Source organism: Metopolophium dirhodum, chromosome 1, assembly GCF_019925205.1.
Source record: "Metopolophium dirhodum isolate CAU chromosome 1, ASM1992520v1, whole genome shotgun sequence".
Taxonomy (NCBI): domain Eukaryota; kingdom Metazoa; phylum Arthropoda; class Insecta; order Hemiptera; family Aphididae; genus Metopolophium; species Metopolophium dirhodum.
This window is the reverse complement of record NC_083560.1, coordinates 96,496,038-96,518,266: the sequence shown is the minus strand read 5'-3', so window position 1 is coordinate 96,518,266 and position 22,229 is coordinate 96,496,038. Positions and strand designations below refer to the sequence as shown.

General features: G+C 29.3%; 2 protein-coding genes across 2 annotated transcripts in view; both read right to left on the bottom strand.

Annotated features, from left to right (window-relative positions):
* Positions 1-616: 616 nt before the first annotated feature.
* Positions 617-5,908, bottom strand: LOC132947297 (uncharacterized). Its single transcript, XM_061017554.1, has one exon. It carries the CDS (start codon positions 5,906-5,908, stop codon positions 617-619), a length of 5,292 nt encoding a protein of 1,763 aa, XP_060873537.1.
* A 1,372-nt stretch (positions 5,909-7,280) lies between these two features.
* The window catches only part of LOC132947287 (uncharacterized), a 28,173-nt gene continuing 13,224 nt past the window's right edge, over positions 7,281-22,229 (bottom strand). The window contains exons 3-5 of the mRNA XM_061017549.1: positions 16,825-16,974; positions 7,659-7,946; positions 7,281-7,303 (exon numbers count right to left, since the gene is read on the bottom strand). Coding sequence (XP_060873532.1) covers positions 7,281-7,303; positions 7,659-7,946; positions 16,825-16,974 — 461 coding nt within the window. The remainder of the gene's footprint in view (positions 7,304-7,658; positions 7,947-16,824; positions 16,975-22,229) is intronic.

The following is a 22,229-nucleotide window of genomic DNA, read 5'->3' as shown; positions in this document are numbered from 1 at the left end:
AGACAACACTGGCGATACGCACCGGGTAATGATAATAATAATAATAATAATAATATAACAAGAATTTTATATAATAATTCGTGGCGATTCGCGCCCACGATACAATACTATTTACTATTAAATAGCCGGCGATTCGCGCACACTCAATATATTATAATAATATGGCAATTTGCGCCGCGGAACTTAAAGTAAATTGAATTACAATATGTATAATAAATGGCCCTTATGGCGCACAATAATAAGATTATAATTAAATACTTGGCTATTCGAGCCTGCAACAAAAATCTGTAAATAACAATACTTTACCGTTTTAGTATAAAAAATATTATAATATTGCGGTACAAAAATGCATGCGTGGATACTGCTGCGAGAACGTTCGGTACGAGACAAAAATCGCGGCGGCCGTGTTAAATAATATTCGCGGAGCCAGCTCGGCGAAGTGCGATAACGCGGTGATAATAAAAATAATTATGTATAATAATACTGTAGGTACAATTACATATTAATTCACTGGACACGTTTGAATAATATATACAAAAATAAAACAATGATTACAGCGGTGATTGTGTGTGTGTGTGTGACCAGCTGTTCCCCCGTGGCCGATATCTTATTTCTGTTATGTTGCGGCGGCAACATTCTCCCCCGCGTTGAAAATTTGTTTTTCAACTACCTCTTCGTCTGCATCTATATTTATGTCCTTGTCTGTTGGTAGTCGGCATAGTTTGACTGTCGGACGCTTCAATTCTGCCCCGGATCCGAGGCGCATTGTTACTACTCTTATGATCCCGTCATTACCAGGATGCACGTTAACTACTCTTCCCAGTTTCCATTTTGTGGGTGGTGTGTTTTCATCCCTTATAATAGCAATATCACCAATTTTTAATGGAGTTTTATTACTACTCCATTTTCCTCTAATTTGTAACTGAGGTAAATATTCGCTAGACCATCTTCGCCAAAAATGTTGCATTAACGCCTGTACATACTTCCATCTTTTAAGACTATTCAATGGTTCCTGTCTCAGGTCGACCTCAGGAGGTAACGAGATAGGACTGCCTACAAGGAAATGAGCTGGGGTTAGTACCTCTAAGTCAGATGGGTCGCTGCTCATTGGGGTCAGCGGTCGTGAGTTAAGGCAAGCTTCTATCTGGCACAATAGTGTTGATAATTCACCAATAGTTAGCTTGGCATCACTCATCATACGGGTTAAATGGTGTTTTGCACTTTTAACCGCACTCTCCCATAGGCCACCGAAATGTGGTGCTGATGGTGGGTTAAATCTCCATTCAATACCTCTCTGGGCTATCTGTGGATGAGCAGCCATTACATGCATGTACAGCTCTCTTCTTGCTCCAACGAAATTTGTACCGTTATCGCTAAATATTGTTGAACATAAGCCTCTACGCGCCGTGAATCGACGCAACGATGCCAGGAAGGCTTGGCTCGATAGATCTTCCACCATCTCCAAATGAACTGCTCTTGTGGTAAAACATACGAAAACGGCTATCCAGGCCTTCACGCCTATCACTCGCCTTATACCGCTTCTTATGATGATTGGTCCAGCAAAATCGACCCCAGTAACAGCGAACGGTCGTGCGACTTGGACCCTTTCCTTGGGTAATGGAGCCATCAAGGGAGCATTAAATGTTGGTTTTGCTCGGGTGCATTTCACGCAACGTGATACCACGGAACGAGCCATCACTCGACTTCTTAACGGCCAGTACCTTCGTCTCACCTCAGCAAGCAAAGCTTGAGGCCCACAATGTAATTGCTCTAAATGTATTTGTTCAAATATTAACCGAGTCACCTTATGATTTGCGGGCAACACGATCGGGTGCCTTTGTAACATTGACAACCCAGAATTGTTCAAACGTCCACCAACCAAGATTAGTCCTTCCTTTATAAATGGACGTAGGGACTTCAGTTTACTTTTTAGGTTCAACTCCCCTTGAGATTCCAGAGATCGTAACTCATCAAGGAAACATTCGGCTTGGACTTGTTTCAGTATACATACTTCGGCCGCTTGCAGTTCTCTTACAGACAAATAAACTTCACTTGGTACCCCTCTTGTTCTCAAATATTCTACAAATCTTTTTAACCAAGCTGTTGCTCTCTTCAGTCGTGACCAGGAGGAGTAATGTTGGACCAACTCTTGATTAGATTGAACTCCAACTAATGCAAATTGTATTGTGCGTTGCTCAGGTATTTCTTCTTCCTTCAATATATTTCTTGGGACCTTTTCCCACAACTCGTCTGATATGCCTAACCAATCAGGTCCATTCCACCAAAGTTTAGAAGCACTTATCTCCGTTACATTAGTACCTCGAGATATCATATCAGCAGGGTTCTTATCTGTTCTTACATAATTCCATTGCGATGCATTTGTAAGCTCTAAGATCTGATTAACGCGATTGCTGACGTACACCTTTAATCGATTGGATTGTGCATTTAACCAACTAAGAACTACAGTGGAATCTGTCCACAAATGACACTTATGACGATCAATTTCCCAAGCATCCGTTAGCTTTTGGAGTAATTGTGCTAATACCAAGGCACCATTCAGTTCAAGACGAGGAATTGTTGAACCCTTTATTGGCGCTACACGACTCCTAGCACACAGCAGTCGAACCTGCCACGTATTTTCAGAACAGTGCGATCGTACATATATGCAAGCCCCATAGGCTTCTTGCGACGCATCACAGAATCCGTGTATTTGGAATTCATTTGATTTTGGTAGAACCTTTCTTGGGATGGATATATTTTGCAGTTTCTCTAAATCCTTATGGAATGACATCCACCGATCATGAATGTCTGAAGACAAGGGACTATCCCAATCAATTTTCAAAGCCCATACCTGCTGTAAAAATATCTTTCCCTTTACGAGTATTGGGGCTATAAAACCTATGGGGTCAAACACCTTGTTCAAATCGGATAGCAGTGTTCTTTTGGTCAATTTTGATCGTGCTGGAGTTGGTATGACATTGAACCTGAACTCATCAAGTACTGGGTTCCAACATAAGCCGAGAGACTTGACCATTTCTTCATCTCCTAATTCCAAGGTGAATAAGGGGTCCCTGACATTTTTACCAATATGTCCCAAGACGTAAGAGGAATTCGAACACCACTTTCTTAGAGGTAATTTTGCTGAGGCTAGAATTGACGTTATCTCTTGGTGCAATTGAATACATTCAGCTTCGGTTTCACCTCCCGTCATAAGATCATCCATATAAAAATCCTTCGTTATCGCGTCCGCAGCTCTGGGAAAATGTTCGTACGCTTGTTGTGCCAACGTTACCAAACACTGCGTTGTCATGAACGAGGCTGGTTTTGTACCATAAGTTACGGTGACCAATCGATAGGTCCGCAAAGCTTCACTAGGATTATTTCGCCAGAAAATCCGTTGGAGATCCCAGTCTTGTTCTGCCACAGCTACTTGTCGGAACATCTTCTCAATGTCAGACGAAATCACATATTGATATTTTCTAAAACGCGTAAGAATTGAGAATATGTCCTCCTGCGTCTTTGGGCCTCGCATCAATACGTCGTTGAGTGACAACCCTGAAGAAGTTCTCGCTGAGGCGTCAAAAACGATTCGAATTTTAGTTGTTAAACTTGAGCTCTTGAATACTGCATGGTGTGGTAAGTAGCATGATCGCTTAGGAATATTCGATTCCTTCACAACTTCTTGCATATGGCCCATCTCCAGATAATCTTTCATGAACTTCGTGTACTCAATTCGCAAGTCTGCATCTTGCTGTAGTTTTCTCTCCATACTGAGAAACCTAGATGTAGCTGAGTTGACACTCTGACCTAAATTAGTTAGGTCTGTTTTGACGGGTAATTGCAGCACGAAACGACCTTCCTCATTTCGTCTAAATGTGGACTGAAAATGTTCGAGCGCATGGTTTTCTTCGATAGAACACTGGTTTGCCTTTGATTGTTTGTCGTACAAAACATCCTCGTGGCCGAGAATTGCCTTAGATTCCTTTTCCAACGACCTGCCAACACTTAGCAGACATGTGTGGCTCAACTCACCTGTGACTATCCAACCCAACTTGCTGTCCTGCAGATATAACATCTTCACATCCAGCTGTATACGACTTGGCTGCAATATGTCAAAGAATGCACCACCTCCAATCAATAAATCGATTTGTTTGGAATCACAGAAATGAGGGTCAGCTAGCTGTGGTAATAGCTCACTTGGAATTGTCCAGCCTTCCACTGGAGGACGAACAGGTTGTAGTTGTGACATGATAACAGGTAAGGTATGACAAGATAAGTTGAAACTCGATGAACCAAATCTGGATTCAACATGTACATCAACATAGGTACTAGACTGGAGTGTGTTTGCTCCTATGCCACTAACTGGAATCGACGACCTTGCAGCTGGTAATTGTAGTTGTTTTGCTAGTCCCTTGGATATGAAGTTAACCTGCGAACCACTATCTAGTATGGCATGGCATTTCCTACGCACGCCTTGATGGTCCCTTACTAGAACTACTGCTGTTGACAAGAATACGTGGCCATGTCCTTGATGAACTAGTAATACCTTTTTTGAGCCAGTTTGGTTCGAAGACGAAGCTACACCTTCTTCAGGCGTGTCCTCGTCACTCACAGATTTCGAAGATTCCCCTTTTCTTTCATAATGAAGTAAAGTATTGTGCTTCCCCTTGCAGACAAAACAATTATATCTTGATCTGCATTTGTCAGCTGCATGTGCTGGATGAAGACAGTTGAAACATAGCTTAGTTTCACGTACAAAATTAATTCGATCTCCGACTGAAAGGTTCTTAAAACTGCTACATGTATACAACCTGTGCATGCTTGTGCAGTATGCGCATTTTTCTTTTACTTCGGATGCTGCTACAAGAGCACCTCTTGAGTGGGCTCCGAACTTCTTATTACTCACTGATCGGGTGAGTTGAGCTTCCTTCAATTGATTTTGTTTTGAATACCTTGTGCCCGAATTATTTGGAATAACCTTAGATCCCCCTTGATTTAAACTTACTGCCTCTGAACCTTCTAACGCCACACACCGGCTAGCCAGAAACGATTCGAGGTCCGAGTACTTGGGTAAATCAGTGTTTCTCAGATGTAGTTGCCATCCGTGCCCGGTGCTTCTGTCAAGACGTCCTGTAACTATAGTGATTAACCACGCATCCCAGTGTTCGATTGGTTGGTCAAGCGCGCTCAGTGCGGCAACATGAGTGCTTACATGCGAATAAAGTTCTTGCAGCGCTGATGCTGATGGTTCTTCAATTCTTGGACATTCAAGAAGCGATCGTATGTGCGACTGAATTACAAGACTAGGGTTGTCGTATCGTTGCTTAAGCCTTTCAACAACTACCGAATAGTTGCCGTCGTTGATAGGAATAGAACGCACCAAGTCTAATGCTTGCCCTTGTAAACACGAACGCAAATAATAAAACTTCTGAGCATCTGAATATTCATTTCCTTCATGTACTATAACACGGAAAATATCGAAGAATGAAGACCATTCTTGTATGTTTCCATCGAACGATGGCAGTGGTATTGGTGGCAGCTGATTCCGATGTCCTGAACTGCTGAAAATGTGCGAAGCATTGTGAACAGAAGTGTTTGATGCCTTATCTGCCTTGATAATTTCTTGCATCTGTGATCTTATCATAAAATATAGTTCTTCAAACTTATTCCTCTCGGTTTCAGCTTCTACAGTATCTTCAATAGTAATCAATTCGATTTGAGACTGAATATCATCAAACTTCCTGTTTATTTGTGGCAGCTCCTCCTGCCTGAACTCGAGTAATGAGACTGCTTGCTCACCGATAACGAAATTTGAAACAAAGGTTTGGGCACGTGTGAGGGCTGCTTTGACAACACCTCGTTTCCTTCTTAGCTCTGCTAACAATTTTATTTCCTCTTCGCTGTACATCGTTTAGTCCTTACAAGAAATATTGGCACAAATGAAGGATCACAAATCAAGGTCGAATGTGACCGATACAACGAGGTAAAATTGATTTGTCAAGAGTTGAAATTTCAATTGCGATACAAATTGATTAAATATTATAATTAAATAACAATAATTAAAATGGCAATATTAGCTTGATTTTAAATTATCAATCAGACTATTATCAACTGACGTAGATAGATATTAATCACAAAATGAAAATGTAAGCAATAATATCAATACGACGGAAGATAATAAGAAATAATTAATTCTAAAATGAATTAATATAACAATATCCGTAATCTAAGAAAATAATATTATAAATCACGTCGAGGTCACCAAAATGTACGGGCCGGGAGCCTATGACGATAATACGCGCACCCCGGACACCTTATAATCGCTCACCACTAACACCTAGGTCTTAAATATGCGAGCACTAGCTGGGTGTGTAATGGTGTAATAGTTCGAACAGCAGTGGTCGGGATCGCCGGGCAAATACTGTCGAACTACGTAATGCGTGTAGTGTAATTATGTGTATTATCTGTGTGTTAAGTGTGTATATATGTGGGTGTGTTTATAATAATTAATAATAAGGAAAAATGGTAACACAGTTGCTGGTATAAATGAGTTGCTGTATAATACAATAATAATAATAAATAACAAATAATAAATAAGGCAATAAATCACAGCAACACAATAATGGTGTAAAAAAATATAATATAATGAATCGCAGCCCTTATGGCTAAACGAGATACATGTATGCTATTATGGCCATTCTCACCCAAAACAGAATAAATTATATAAATTAGCCCTTCTGGCTCAACAGAGTTAAGGTTTAATATTATGTGCAGCTATGTGAGCTGTAGGTATATAAATTCGTTAAATAATATTACAATAATATGTAGTCCTTATGACAAATCAGAATAATGATAAATTAATAATACTATGCGGCCCTTCTGGTACAACAAATAATAATTATAATACGAAATGGGTAATAGTAAAAATAATAATAGTAATAAGAATAACTCACAATTTGTGGAGCGCAGACTGGCCAGCTGGTCTCATACTTCTGCTATAACAATAATGTATAAAAAAAGACAACACTGGCGATACGCACCGGGTAATGATAATAATAATAATAATAATAATATAACAAGAATTTTATATAATAATTCGTGGCGATTCGCGCCCACGATACAATACTATTTACTATTAAATAGCCGGCGATTCGCGCACACTCAATATATTATAATAATATGGCAATTTGCGCCGCGGAACTTAAAGTAAATTGAATTACAATATGTATAATAAATGGCCCTTATGGCGCACAATAATAAGATTATAATTAAATACTTGGCTATTCGAGCCTGCAACAAAAATCTGTAAATAACAATACTTTACCGTTTTAGTATAAAAAATATTATAATATTGCGGTACAAAAATGCATGCGTGGATACTGCTGCGAGAACGTTCGGTACGAGACAAAAATCGCGGCGGCCGTGTTAAATAATATTCGCGGAGCCAGCTCGGCGAAGTGCGATAACGCGGTGATAATAAAAATAATTATGTATAATAATACTGTAGGTACAATTACATATTAATTCACTGGACACGTTTGAATAATATATACAAAAATAAAACAATGATTACAGCGGTGATTGTGTGTGTGTGTGTGACCAGCTGTTCCCCCGTGGCCGATATCTTATTTCTGTTATGTTGCGGCGGCAACATGTACTATTTGAAGGAACGCAGTAAAAAATAATCTGATTTTGAGCACAAAAATCTGCCAATTCCAGGCTTAAATGACTTTTGTGGCCATCGACAAACAGTATCACAGGAAATTTTACTTTATTCTTGACTAACCATGTAAAGAAACCATTTGAAATAAATTCAAAAAAAGTACTGCTGACTATCCATCCTAAGTCTGATCTTCCAATCATCCAATTATTAGGAAATGTTGCCATTAACGAAGTGGGGATTCTCTTGTATGGGTAAACTACCATTGGTGGTGGAACAGTACCATCTGCAGAATAAATACATAATACAGTAATGCATTCTTTTTCGTGTCCTTGTGCGATTTCATAAAAGTCCTTAATATGCCTTAGTAGTATATATGTACCAGTCCTGGCTCACTTCATATATATCAATAAAAGATCACAAAGAAAACAATGTGCAAAAAGATCAGAAAATTGAAATGCAATAATAAATAAAATATTTTTCGCAAAACTTATGAAATGCAATAATAATTAAAATATTTTCCGCAAAACTTAATTATTAAAAATAAAAATCGAAATGCAATAATAATTAAAATATTTTTCGCAAAACTTATGATATTAATAATTAAAATCTAGATGCAATAATAATTAAAATATTTTTCACAAAACTTATGATATTAATAATTAAAATCTAAATGAAAAAATGTATTAAAAACTTATATATTTAACACTCACCCAAATGGGGCACACGTTATTATTATATATTTTTCTAATCTTTTTGATTTTGATTTCTAATTAGTGTATTGAGATGGTCTACAAAATCATTTCTGTCTATTTTTGTTTTATAATGTCCCCAAGCTAATGTATCAATACCATTTTCTAAAATAAATCTTTTATCATCATAAACACTTAAAGCTTTTTTGTTTTGTTCTACAGTAAAAATATCATGTTTCTTAGTTCTAAATAAATTTTGTTTAACATATTTTGATTTTTTTGTTAGTAAACAATTTTCAAAATCATTAAAACATATTTTATTTTCCACAACATTTTTTTTAACACCTTTAGCTTTTTTAATTTCTTTTTCAGAATCTAAGATTCGATGTGAATATAATTTGGATCTTAAACCTATAAATTCAGTCATAATTTTTCCATTTAATTCATCTTTAAACTTGCCTAAGACTTTTTTGTTAACTAAAGGTAAACCATAAATATTATCTTTTGGATAATCTGAAGTGTCAAAATGATCTAACATAATTTTCATATCTTGATAAAAATCATTAGTTTTTATTTCTAATATAAGTGAATCTGTATCTGTATATAACAATCTAACTCTATTTCCATATTTTTGTTTAATTATATTATAATAAAAATCATACATTAACATTTTAGATAAATCTAAAATACACATTCCTACATATATTGGTTGATTGAAAGTTATTTCACATCTTTTCATATGTACTGCAGCTAAATTTTCAGTAAAAATTGTTCTTCGATCAAAATTTGGTTTTGCAATTAATTTTTCTACTTGGAGTGCATTAGAACATAATCTTATATCAACATGATTTCGAACATTCATCATAGTACGTCCATAAACACTATTATTCATTAATTTGAAAAATTCTTTTTCAAAATCATTCTTAGCTTCTGATCTAAGATTAGTATTAAAATCAATATAAACTTTTAACCAAGGAGATTGACTAAATTCTAAAACTCTGTGAATTTTCTCTATTTTTAAACCTAATTTAATATATAATTTTAGTGTTTCATAATGTATTATATATTTTTTCTTATCATACAAAGTTGTTAATAATTTTGGGAGTTGTTTGTCATCAAAATGTCTTTCCGGTGCTAAAGGGAAATCTGAATGTAGATCATGAAGTTCTTCAGGATAAGTTAAATCGACTTCTAAAATATAACCTTTAGATGATTTGTCAGAAATATTCATTACATCAAAATCATTTAGATTATCAACCCATTTGAAATCTCCAGTAGGTAAATATTTACTCATTGCCCAACCGTAAAGATTATTTGCATCCAAGTATTCTAAAAATATTGATTCCTCTTTTTTTTTAAATTTATCTCCCATATATTTATTATTTGCTTTTGAATATCTTTGACTACATTGAGATAAACCACCTCTGATTCCATTTTCAAACAACAATATTTGATCTATATCTGTTAATAAATCTAATTTTACGTTTGTCATTCTTAACATACAATCCCATGCAAATCCTGGTGTTGTAAAATACCACATAGGATCTAATTTATAATTTTTTAAAGAAATATCTCTAAAATTTTCTATTATGTCTGTTAATAATAAAACATCGATCTTATTATATAAACTAGTGAATTCACGCATATTTTGTATATTAAACACTTTCCAAATTTTCTGTGAGTTTTCATATTCCTCTTTAGTTATATTTTTATCAATGAGAGAACTATAAAATTTTTCAATAGGAGGTAAACATGTTTCATTAAATTTTTCTTCACAATCCATATACTCATAGGGATAAGCTAACTTTCTAGTAACTAAATCTAAATGTTCTTCAGGAAAATATTTACTAAGTTCTTTAAATTTATTTTTTAAATTTAATTTCGAATCATTTCTTAAATTATTTGTTAACTTGTCTAAAGAACTGGGTAAAAATTTGAATGAATCTATAAATCTTAATTCTGTAGATATTTTTATGTCTTTACCATTCCTAGTTACTACACGTGGTATAATTTTTGAAAAAGAAATATATTTTTCCTCATTATTTGCGAGCATTTTTATTTGTTCATTATCGTTCCCAAATTCTTTTATAAATAGATGGGCATCATAACCTGAAAGATTATGAAAAACAATTGGAATAAAACGTGGATTTTGGTAGTTAAGATTACAGATAGAATGTGCTGCTCCTCTATATTCTCCAGTTAAGTGGTCATGATCCCGAACTTTTCTCATATTTTTATTTTTATTTTCTATTTCGTTTTTAAGTTTATCTTCATACAATTTAAATTTTTTAACATCATCAGTATTTTTATAATATTCAATAGTGTTTTTATATATTTTAAATTTTTTCTCTAACATTGGAGGTATTTCACTTAAATATCTTTCACAAATATGACATTTATTAGATTTATTATAATAATTATTTAATTGTTCTTCATTCAATGATTTCATAGGAACTATTTTATCATATATTTCAGAAATACTTATTTCTTCATTTTTCATACATTCATAAAATACTTGAGCTACGTTTGGACCAGAATATGTTACAGGAGGTTTATAATCACCATTACTATATTTAATATAATAACAAAAATTATTGGGTATATGTTTCTGATAACAATTAGTAAAAGACTCTGTATCATTTGGTTGACAAGTATATATTGGTTTAAGAGTACATTCATAGTCAGCAAAAACCACAAAAGGTACTCTTAAGGAATTATTATATTTTTCAAATACTAAAGTTTTATTGTAGGGTTTTGGTAGAACTATTTTAGCAGCTTTATTATTAGCACAATAATGTTTATGTTCATTTAACTTATTTTCTGTATCAAAACTATTTAAACACATTTTACATATTTTTCTTTTATGACCATCTTTTGTCATTTGACTTCCACAAAGTTTCCATAAATCCTTAATCCAACAATAATGACCTTTATTCTCATTATCCTCTCTTAAATACATCAAATCTATATGATTTGTTTTTTCATTTATAGTTACTTCTAATGGTACAATTATATGCTTATTTTTATTTTTTTCTTCTAGGTAGTAAATATTAACAGATAAATTGTTAATTAATTTAACAAATTTTGGAACATCTTTGGTACTTACTGGAAATTCTATTTTAGATTTTTTAATTACATCATCATATTCATTTTCCCATTTTTTATATTTTGTAACTCTTTGTCCATTTTTTTCAACAGGATGTAAAGCTGAGAGTATTGCCCAAAGAAAACATTTATCATCTTCATTTTTAACATTTATAATAGCTTTTTTATCTCCAATGTTTTTAGGTAATTCAATATATGAAGAACCCTTAAAAGGAACATATTTATTTATATTTATTCCCAAACTTAAAATTTCATGAAGTCTCCATTGAGAACCTTTCAATATAAAATCTTCTTCTTCTTGTACAATTTTAATTTTTACTTCTGTATAAAAATCATTTAAGTTAGAATTTTTTGTTAAGATTATATTTTGTGTTTTAAAATTTTTTTCCTCATATTCCATATTTTTTTTATTTTTACCTCTCTTATATATAGCAATAAACATAATATTAACTTTTAAATTTTGTTTCTTTAATTCATGTTTAACTCGTCCTATTACTGGATTATCTAAACGATTTAAAAATGTTTGTATATCTTTAATACCCATATTATTTTTAATAATATAAGTTTTTAATCTACTTTGAAATGCTGTTTCTTCATTTTTTAAAATAGGTCGAATCGTGTTGTTTATTTCAAATATTTCTTCATTAAAATTAAAAACTCTATGTGATTTAGGTATTATCTCTCTTGATATTCTTGGTCTTATACCATTATTTTGATGACGAATAGACTGTAAATGTTTAGACCAACTGTTGTATTTAACTGTTAGCTTACAAATATCACAAGTTTTATCTGTTTTTGGTATTCTCTCTTGTTTTGTTCTTACATTTTTTGTTGTTGTACCTCTGTATGTTCCTCTAAATCGAGGTATAATTGTTTGATCTGGATCATTGTTTTGATGACGAATAGATTTCAAATGTCTAGACCAATTTTTGTAACTAACTGTTAAGTTACATTTTTCACAAGTTTTGTTATCCATTTTATTATTGTTAACATTTCCTTTAACACTTGTTTCAATTTTTTTATTATCCATTATTTATTATAGATAATATTATTATTTTTTTACATTCAATTTTTTAGTAAAAATAATTTTTATTAAAAATAATATTTAAATAATATTAAGATCCCATACTAAATTCACACATTTTAATATTTCCTAAATCTTGAACAATCTTAATATCGTCTAGATAATAGTGATTATAATCATCTGTTGCAATAATTTGATCATTGGCTATATGAAAAAGTTCTAACCAAGTTGGTGAATGTAATAGTTTAGAAACATAAGGCTTTCCATTTCCAAAACCATCATCTCCTTGATTAATAATGAAAATATTTCCATCAATTGGAATTTTATTTAGATTATATTTAACACTCTCAGAATATTCATAGTATTCAAAAGCACAAAATTTCACATAACATTTATTATTTTTTTTTTGTATACTTTTTTTTATTTCATTTCGCATTACTTTCAAAAAATTAAAATTTTTTAGTCTATATTGATTAATTGGTACACCATTATATTTTGTATTAACTCTACAAGGTAAAATTGTTTGATCTATATCATTTTTTTGATGTCGAATAGATTTCAAATGAGCAGACCAACTTTTGGAACCAATTGTTAAATTACATTTATCACAAGTTTTAGCAGGATATATTTTTTTATTTAATACATCCATTTTATTATTGATATCAATTTCTTTAACTAAAGATTCAATTTTATTTAATCCTTCCATTCTTTATTATAGAAAATATTATTTTTTTTTTTACATTCAATTTTTTAATAAAATAATTTCTATTAAAAAATATCATTTAAAATTTTGTTTTTTGTAACTCTTGGTTATAAAAACTCCCTATAATCTCTTCATTGTTTAAATCTATAATTTTATAAGTAATAGGATTTGTGTATAAAATTTCATTAACTATAAATATTTCTTTTGTCCAATTATTACTATATTTATTACCAAATGTTTTTTTAGAAGCTGTTATTCTTACTCTATCACCTACACTAAATTTAATTTTTGGTTTAGGTTTGTTTTTTGTAGAAAATAATTTATGAAAAACATCATCTTCGTTAGATTTATTTACTTCACAAGGTCTCATACCAATAGATCGATGTATGTCTTTGAAATTATATTCATATATTAAACTTTTTAAAATTTTAATCCATTTTTTAGAATTTGTAACTTCAAAATGTAATCTCATTTTACTGTTTAATGTTCTGTTAAATCTTTCAATAATTGACGATTTTTCTTCATTTTGGGTGTGATACATTTTAATTCCATATTCTTGCAAAACTTTTTTAAAATGTTTATTTTCAAATTCCAAACCTTTATCTGCGTGGAGTAATTTTGGTGCTTGATGATTTTGTGATATAGCTTGTTTTATTATTTTTTGAAATGTTTCTGAAACATTAATTCCATCTTTCTTTTTGACTTCTAAAGCCCAAGAAAATTTTGAAAATGTATCTATAACAGTTAATATATAAGAATAACCCTCATTTTCATCAGAATAATTTCTCATTATAACTAAATCAGCAGCCCATAAATCATCAATACCTTTAGTAATTATTCTTCGTTTAGGAAATTTTTTTCTAACTGGTTTATGAAGTTCTTTAGCTAATATCATTTTATCTGGGTCATTTAATTTTTTATTGGAAATATTATGTCCAATTGTAGGATTTTTTATAAATTTACTTTTATTTGTGTTACATTTAAAACATATTGATGAAATTCTCCATCTACCATTAACTGTTTGAATTTTATTTGCATTAATATTTTTTGTTTGAATTTTACATTTAAGACAATATATAGTTTCGTTCATTTTTTATATTTATATTGAAAAAAATTTTTTAAATAGAAATTTTTTAAAAAAATTATTGAAAATAAAAAAAAATTATATTTTCTAATATAAATAAGAAATGGAAATGGAAAACTTTAAAGATGCTTTAAATAAAATGAACAATGGATATACATTTATAAAATTTAATGATTTGGAACAAGGAAAACCATACAAAGTAAATAAGTTCATAATGATTGATACAAAGTTTGGAAAAAGAATAAGTGTTGTATTAAACGATGAATATATGTTAAATTTACCAGAAAGATATACAAATGAATTTACAGAAAACAAAATAACACGGTATAATACATGTTCGGAAACAAAATTGAATCTTATTTATAATTGTGAAAAAATTTTAAAGAATGGGAAAACAAGACATGATTTTGATTTTAAATAAAAAAATAAATTTACTTTTATAAATGGTATTTATAAAAGTTAAAAAGGGTTGTATTCATTTAAACAAACCTATTCACAATAATGATAGTGATCATTTTTTAGGTCTCTATTCATTAGTTTTGAAAGGCAACAATTTTATTAATATTGAATCAGAGTGTTGTATAACAATTAAACAGAATATAATACATATAAAAACAGGTAGATATAGTATTGAACAATTGAACAAAGAAATAGAACCACTTATTATATCATTTTCTGATGAAACTAATAGAATTACAATCAAATCTCCTTGTTATTATAAATTAGATGAAAAATTAAAAAAATATTTAGGTTTTAATGGTAATATAGATTTTTCAATGACAAGTGAGAAAAAAATGTACTTTCCTATTGATGGTGAATATTACATAAATATTGAAAAAGAATGTGAATTTAGATTAGGTCGAAATGGTCAAATCCCACTAGGTACAATATTTATTGGTATTTATTCAATAGGTGAAATTGAAAATTTATTTAATTCATTCGGAACTAAATTTGTGGAAAATTTTCCTAAAATAAATCTTGAAATAAATAAAAATTTATTAAAAATAACTGCTTCAATTGGTCTGTGGTTTGATGAATATTTATCAAATTGTTTAGGCTTTAATTTTATAAAAAAATTAATCCCTATTAATAAAACATGGCCTAAAGGGAAAGAAATTGTATTAGGTGTTGTGTATACAGCACCAGATATTGCTTATACAGTAATAGGAATAAAAACTCCACAATTTTACACTCAAGGTTTCTTAAAAGAAATAAATGGTATTATTTCTAATGAAAATAGTAAAACATTATTAAAAGGAAATTATTCAATTGAGCATTTAAATATATTATTCAATTCGATTATGAAGTTGGAAAATAATGGTGATTACATTAAAATAACAACAAAAGATTATTTTTCATTTGATAAAGATTTAAATTTAAGTTTAGGATTGAATGATACAATACATACACATTATGGAGAAAATTCATCATTAAATAATAACAACAAAATATTAGAAGTACATTGTAATATAATTGAAGAATCTATTACACATCATATTGATGAGCTATCTCATTATGATGAAGTTTTATTTTTATTTCAATATAATTCTAATAGTGCTTTGATTAAACCTCATAAAATGATATATAGACCAGTGAGTAAAAATCGGTTTCAAAAAATAGAAATTTATATTGTAGATTTGAAAGGTAATATTGTTAATTTTGATGAAGAATTTATTGGTGTTCTTGATCTAATCAAAAAATAAATATGAAAAGTTTTTTTTCAAGATAAAATATCTTGAAAAAATAAAGTATGGAACGATCTTTTTTATAAAACTTCCTCAACTATTCCTCTTTCAATATCAAACGTATACACTGCACTAGAAATTAAACAAACATAACAAATTGTGTTCTCAGGTAAATTTTTACTAAAATCTACGTTTAAAATTAGTGTACAGTTGGTGATCGCAATTTGACTTTGGTGTCTACTCATGTTAACAACAAAAAATGGTCTCTTTTTAAACATTTGTTTATCTAAATACATTAATGGATTTTCTTCATGTGATTTATAATAGGTTTTTTTATAACTCATATGATCTACATATGCTTGACAAATTTTCAAATCATTAAAATCAAGATTTTGCAATTCATTAGGATATTTTTTTCCATTAACTTTAAAAGAATAATTTACAACATTACAATCATCAAAAAAAGCAGCATTACTATCTTGATTGTCTAGTTTATTTTTTTGAAAATAAACAACACCAAAAAATGGATGTTTATTATTTCGATAATTAGATGATAAATCGTATCTTATATTTTTTCCAGTAAGATTTCTGATTTCAATACATTGCCATTTTTTAAAATCTAAAATAAACGGTTTCTTAATTAATTCATCAACTATTTGAATTTTTGTTATTTCATCATATTCTATATTTTGCATTTGAACTTTTAATTCTAAAATATTAACTTTACCACGTTTTGCTTTAACATTTTTTGACTCTGCTGTAGCTTCAGTGTTTGTTTCTAGAATCAATGCATCATCATCAGTATTTCTTGTAAAAATTATTTCAAATCTAGCATTGTAAATTTGTTTTATATCTTTCATTGACCCTAAACCTAAGTGTGATAAAGGAATGATGAGCTCAACACTTCCTCCTCCTTCAGATGTAGATTGAAATCCTGAATTTTGTGTAGGACCATTTCCATCAACAGCATAACTCATATAACCTTTTACTGTACTTAGTCTTCCAGTATTCTCACTTTCATCTATAATTTTATTATTTAATTTAATTGTAATTTTTTGAAACAAAAATGCTCCACCATTATCAGATAACATAACATTAGATTTTGCTGGATATTTAGTACCATCTTCTTGTACATATTCAAGTAATAAATAAAGTTTTGAATTTTTAACATTCAGAAATTTATCTTTACCATCTACTATAACTATTGTATTTCGGTTTGGTTTATTTAATTCTGTTGTGATTTGAGGTATATAACTTTCATATTGGCTATTTATTATATAATTATCATATTTATTTAAAATATTTTCCATTTTCTTATTTATATTACCAAATATATATATTTTTTTTAAATAAATGGATAAAGTAAAAGTAAAATATTTTATTGAAGATGAAAATAAAAAAAAATCTTTATTTGAATTACCTTCACGTGTTTTAATTATAGGACCATCTGGTTGTGGTAAAACAAACTTGTTGTATAATCTGATTATAAATTATTGGATTCCTTATTTAAATCTATATATTTTTACAAAAAATATTGATCAACCAATCTATAAATATATTAAAAAAATATTTGATGATATACCTTCTATAAACACACATTTTTCTAATAATGAAATAATATCTGTAGATGATTGTGAAGAAAATAGTTTAGTGATTTTTGATGATTTTCTAAAAGAAAAACAAGACATGATAATTGAATATTTTATAAGATCAAGATCAAAGAATATTAGTGTTATTTATTTAACACAAAGTTATACTTCAGTAGATATAAAAACAATAAGAAATAATTTGAATGTTTTAATTGTTTTTAATCAATCAAATTATTATATTGAAAAAATATGGTCCGATTTGATTAGTGAAGATGTACCTTTAGAAAAATTTAAAGAAATTAATAGAACTTATTGTAAAAAATATGATAAAAAAAGTAAAACAAAATCATATGGTTTCATAACAATAGACTTGATAAAAAATTTAATCTATGACAGTAAAGGTAATACAATTTTATAAATCGATGAATGATTATGTTTTATTTTTATTTTGTATAATAAATGGATATTAAACAAATTCAAAAAGAATTTAAAAAAAAAATTAAAAAAAATGTTACATTTGAAGATCAAACACAAAACAATTCCAAGGTAGGAAATAATTTAAAAAACACATCAGATGTAAAGATTCAGACAATAATTAATAAGAAAAAAAAATTACAAAATAGGTTTAAAGATGTATTATTAAAACCTAATGAAAAAGAGACTGTTATTATAAAAAAAGATGATGAAGGTGAAGATGAAGATAATATTAAAAAAGAAAAAAAACAATTAAAATCTACAGATGTAAATAAAATAATTAATCTTAAAAAAGATTTACAGGGTAGATTTAGAAATACAGTTGTAAAACAAAAACATGTAATTGAAGAACAACAAAAAAAGTTTGGACCAATAATAAACGCATTAACAAATGTTAATACAACAATGAATGCAGTTAAAGATGTTGCTATTAAAACTGAAGGAGACATTCAAAAATTAAATAAACCCTATTATTATCAACCTAGAAATCCAGAATTAAAAAGATTAACAAGTTCAGAAGAGACTTTTGGAACTCCAAAATATTCTAGTCAAAAATCAACAAGTAATTCTCCATTACCTAAAAATGTTATAAACTTAGGTGCTATTTCGACAAGATATTTACCAACTGTAAAAGATACTAATTCTTTTGGAATATATTATAATAAAGAAGATGATATTCATATGATTGGAAAAGATAAAATAAATTTTGAAAATGATAATATAATTTTAAATGGAAAAACATATACAGGAACTCTAGGTTTGTGGAGATTATTAACTCATGTAGATACTACCAATCCGAAATTTTATACAGATGATGATTTTAATATTTATAAAAATATATTAATTGAAACTAATTCTATATATCAAAACAATGATCCTTCAACGAAAAGAGCTAAATCAAGTCGTGGTGAAAAATATAATGATATGATTAAAAACATTTGGAGAGAAATGAATGGAATTAAAACGAATGAAAATGATGAAGAAACTACGGATAATAAAAAGAAAGAAACTACTGATAATAAAAAAAATAATAAAAAAATTAATAAAAAGAAAGAAAATAATGATGATAATGAAATTATGGAAAAGAAAGAAAATAATGAAATATTAGCTGAAGATAATCAAATAGGGGAGGGTTTAAAGAAATACACAGAAAATCGTATTGAATATCGTTATATTAGTAATGTAAACCAAGTTATAGATAATTTACAGTTTATTTCTGCAGAGGAAAGAGCTGGAAATAATAATTTTAAAAACGAAAAACTTGGTATTCTTCATTTGTTTAAAATAATTATGGAAAACCATATTGATACTCCTGAAGGTATTGAATATTTACTAAAATATGTAACTTGTTTACCAAATGATGTGAAAAATATATCAAAAGAAAAAATAATTAAACGTATACATTATATATCAATTGAAGAAAGTACAGGAAATAATATTTACCATGATGAAAAACTTGATATTCTTAATATTTGTATTAGAGAAATGGAAAAATTAATTGATATACCTATTATTGGTGCAGATTATTTATCATCATATGTTTCATGTTTACCAAAGAAAATTATTACAGGTTCAGGAATTGTTAATTTTCTTTTGAATTGTTCAAGTTTACCTCAAATACATTGGCCTGGTTATAATTATTTAGGACCGGGAACAAAGTTAGAAAAAAATAAAAAACCTATAAACAAATTAGATGAAGCTGCGAGAGAACATGATTATTTTTATAAAGATAATAAAGATACTAAAACAAGACATATTGCTGATAAAATTTTAGAACAAAAAGCAATGGAAAGATTTTATGATCCTCATAGTTCTATAGGTGAAAAAACTGCAGCCATTTTTACAGCAAATGTAATGAATGTTAAAAGACGATTTGGAATGAATTTAATTTAATTTATTTTTTTGTATTATAAAATGAATCTAAATTTAAATAAAAAACAATTTAATAAAATATTGGAAGCTCATAAAAATAATAAAGATGTATCAATTCTAATTGAAAATAATCAAATTGATAGTGGAAAACATAAATTTATTCTTGAGCCAGAACAAATAAGAAAATTAAAAAACGCTAAAAAAAATAATACCAGATCAAGATTAGAACTTAAACATATTCAAATTAAAAAAGGTGGATTTTTACCAATAGCTATTGCTGTGATTGAAGGCGTAAGTGCTTTGGCTGCAGGTGCAAGTGCAGTTTATACAGCAATAACTGATGCTAAACATAAAAAAAAATTGGAAGAAGAAACAATTCGACATAATAAAGAGATGGAAAAAATTAGATCACAAGGTTCTGGTTTGAAAAAAAAAAAAAAAATATTGAAAAAAAAATTAAAAAAATGAATAAATTTGAAATAAAAACATTTAGAAATAATATTGAAAATTTTGAAGGTATTTATACACGGTTTTGGATTAAAGAAAATAATATAAAAATTGACCCATTGAGTAATATAGATATAAATTACTTTGGAAATAAAATAAAAAATTATAGAGGATGTTTTATGTTAAATGAATTACCTACAACACCATGGGAAAATGAATGTGGAGTATTTAATTTAAATGATTCTACTCAAAATGGTTCTCATTGGGTTGCATGGAAAAAAATAAACAATACATTTAAAATATATTTTGACCCATTTGGTCATATAGTTGGTGAGCCACCAAAAGAATTTTTAAAATATTTGGGTAAAGATAATCTTTTTTGTACTGTTTCCCAATTTCAATACTATAATGATCCACCTATATGTGGTCATTTATGTTTAGAATTTATTGAAAATTATAAAAAATTTATTTAAATATCATAATTTTTTTTAATAGAAATATTTCTATTAAAAAATAACAAGTTAACGAGTCGTTTTTTTTACGTTAACGAGTCGTTTTTTTACGTTTACGAGTCGTTTTTTTACGTTAACGAGTCGTTTTTTTTACGTTTACGAGTCGTTTTTTTACGTTAACGAGTCGTTGATGTACTCATATGTATGTTTTAATAATTCGATGTTAAAAAAATATATTTATATTATAATGAAATTAAACTTTCACTAAACAAACTACGTAAATTAATACAAGAGGAATTACATGATTCGAATAATAATAATTAAAGTGTAATGACCTAGTTTTAATAATAATATGTAACTCGACTGATTATTTTTTAACATCCTGTTGTGGAATGTTATCAGCTGACTACTATACAATGTGAAGTATACAGTGTGATGTATACAGTGTGAAGTATACAGCGTGGTATAATTATACTAGTTTAATTTTATTTAAATAGTGTTACATAGTATACATTACATGCCTAAGCATTGTGGCGCGGTGGGTTAAGGCGTGTGTTTTGAGACTGAACATATTAGGTTCGAATCTGACTGCAGCAGATTTGTTCCTACTGTGTTTGTTCTCGTAGTAGGATTTGAAATTAGGTGGGGGGCATTATAAAGCCGGCAATTGTAGCGCTTCGGGCGATTGGTGATTTACATGCGAATGTAGGTTGTCACGTGGTGCGGCCTACGTTGTCACCTTGATTTGTATCTACCTCAGTCTTGTTCCAAGGCTGACGTATATAATGTCCACCTCTGACTTTAAATTCTACAAATAAATACCTGTCTAACCCACCACGTCACAGTGCTTAGGTAAAAAAAATATCTCTGTTGTACAGACAACCAGTTAAAAAAATAAAAAATAAAAAAATAAAAAAAAAAGTGAGAGGTGGCCACCATTCTGGATGTCTGTACAACACAGATATTTTGCAAATTTTTTGCATTTTTTTATTAATAATGAGTTCGTATAATTATACAAAGTTAAATATTACAAGTCCTATATTTCATTTAATATTTGATATTATCATGTCGGATCAACACAGATGTGTTTTATATGCTTATCTACACTACATATTAAAAGTTTACCCCCCGCTTCATATTTTTCATTTAAGTATAACTCCGTTGCTATTTATGTTAGAATCTTCATTTTTACATTAAACATTTTTGATTTTAATTCTTTATAAGTCCCCCTCATAGTATCATAGTGTAAAATTGTTTTCAAAGATTTTTGGATTTTAATAACACGTGCCCAATTCGGGTGAGTGTTAAATATCATATTTTTTTTAATAAAACAATTCTATTAAAAATTAAATTAATTAAATTATTATATTCTAAGCATTTTGTGATCGGAATCTGTACCTCCCATACCAAGACAACATATTTTAATATTTCCTAAATCTTGA

What these genes read in the sequence shown, in the direction of transcription:
- LOC132947297 (XM_061017554.1), bottom strand. Translation starts at nt 5,908, where the DNA reads ATGTACAGCGAAGAGGAAATAAAATTGTTAGCAGAGCTAAGAAGGAAA.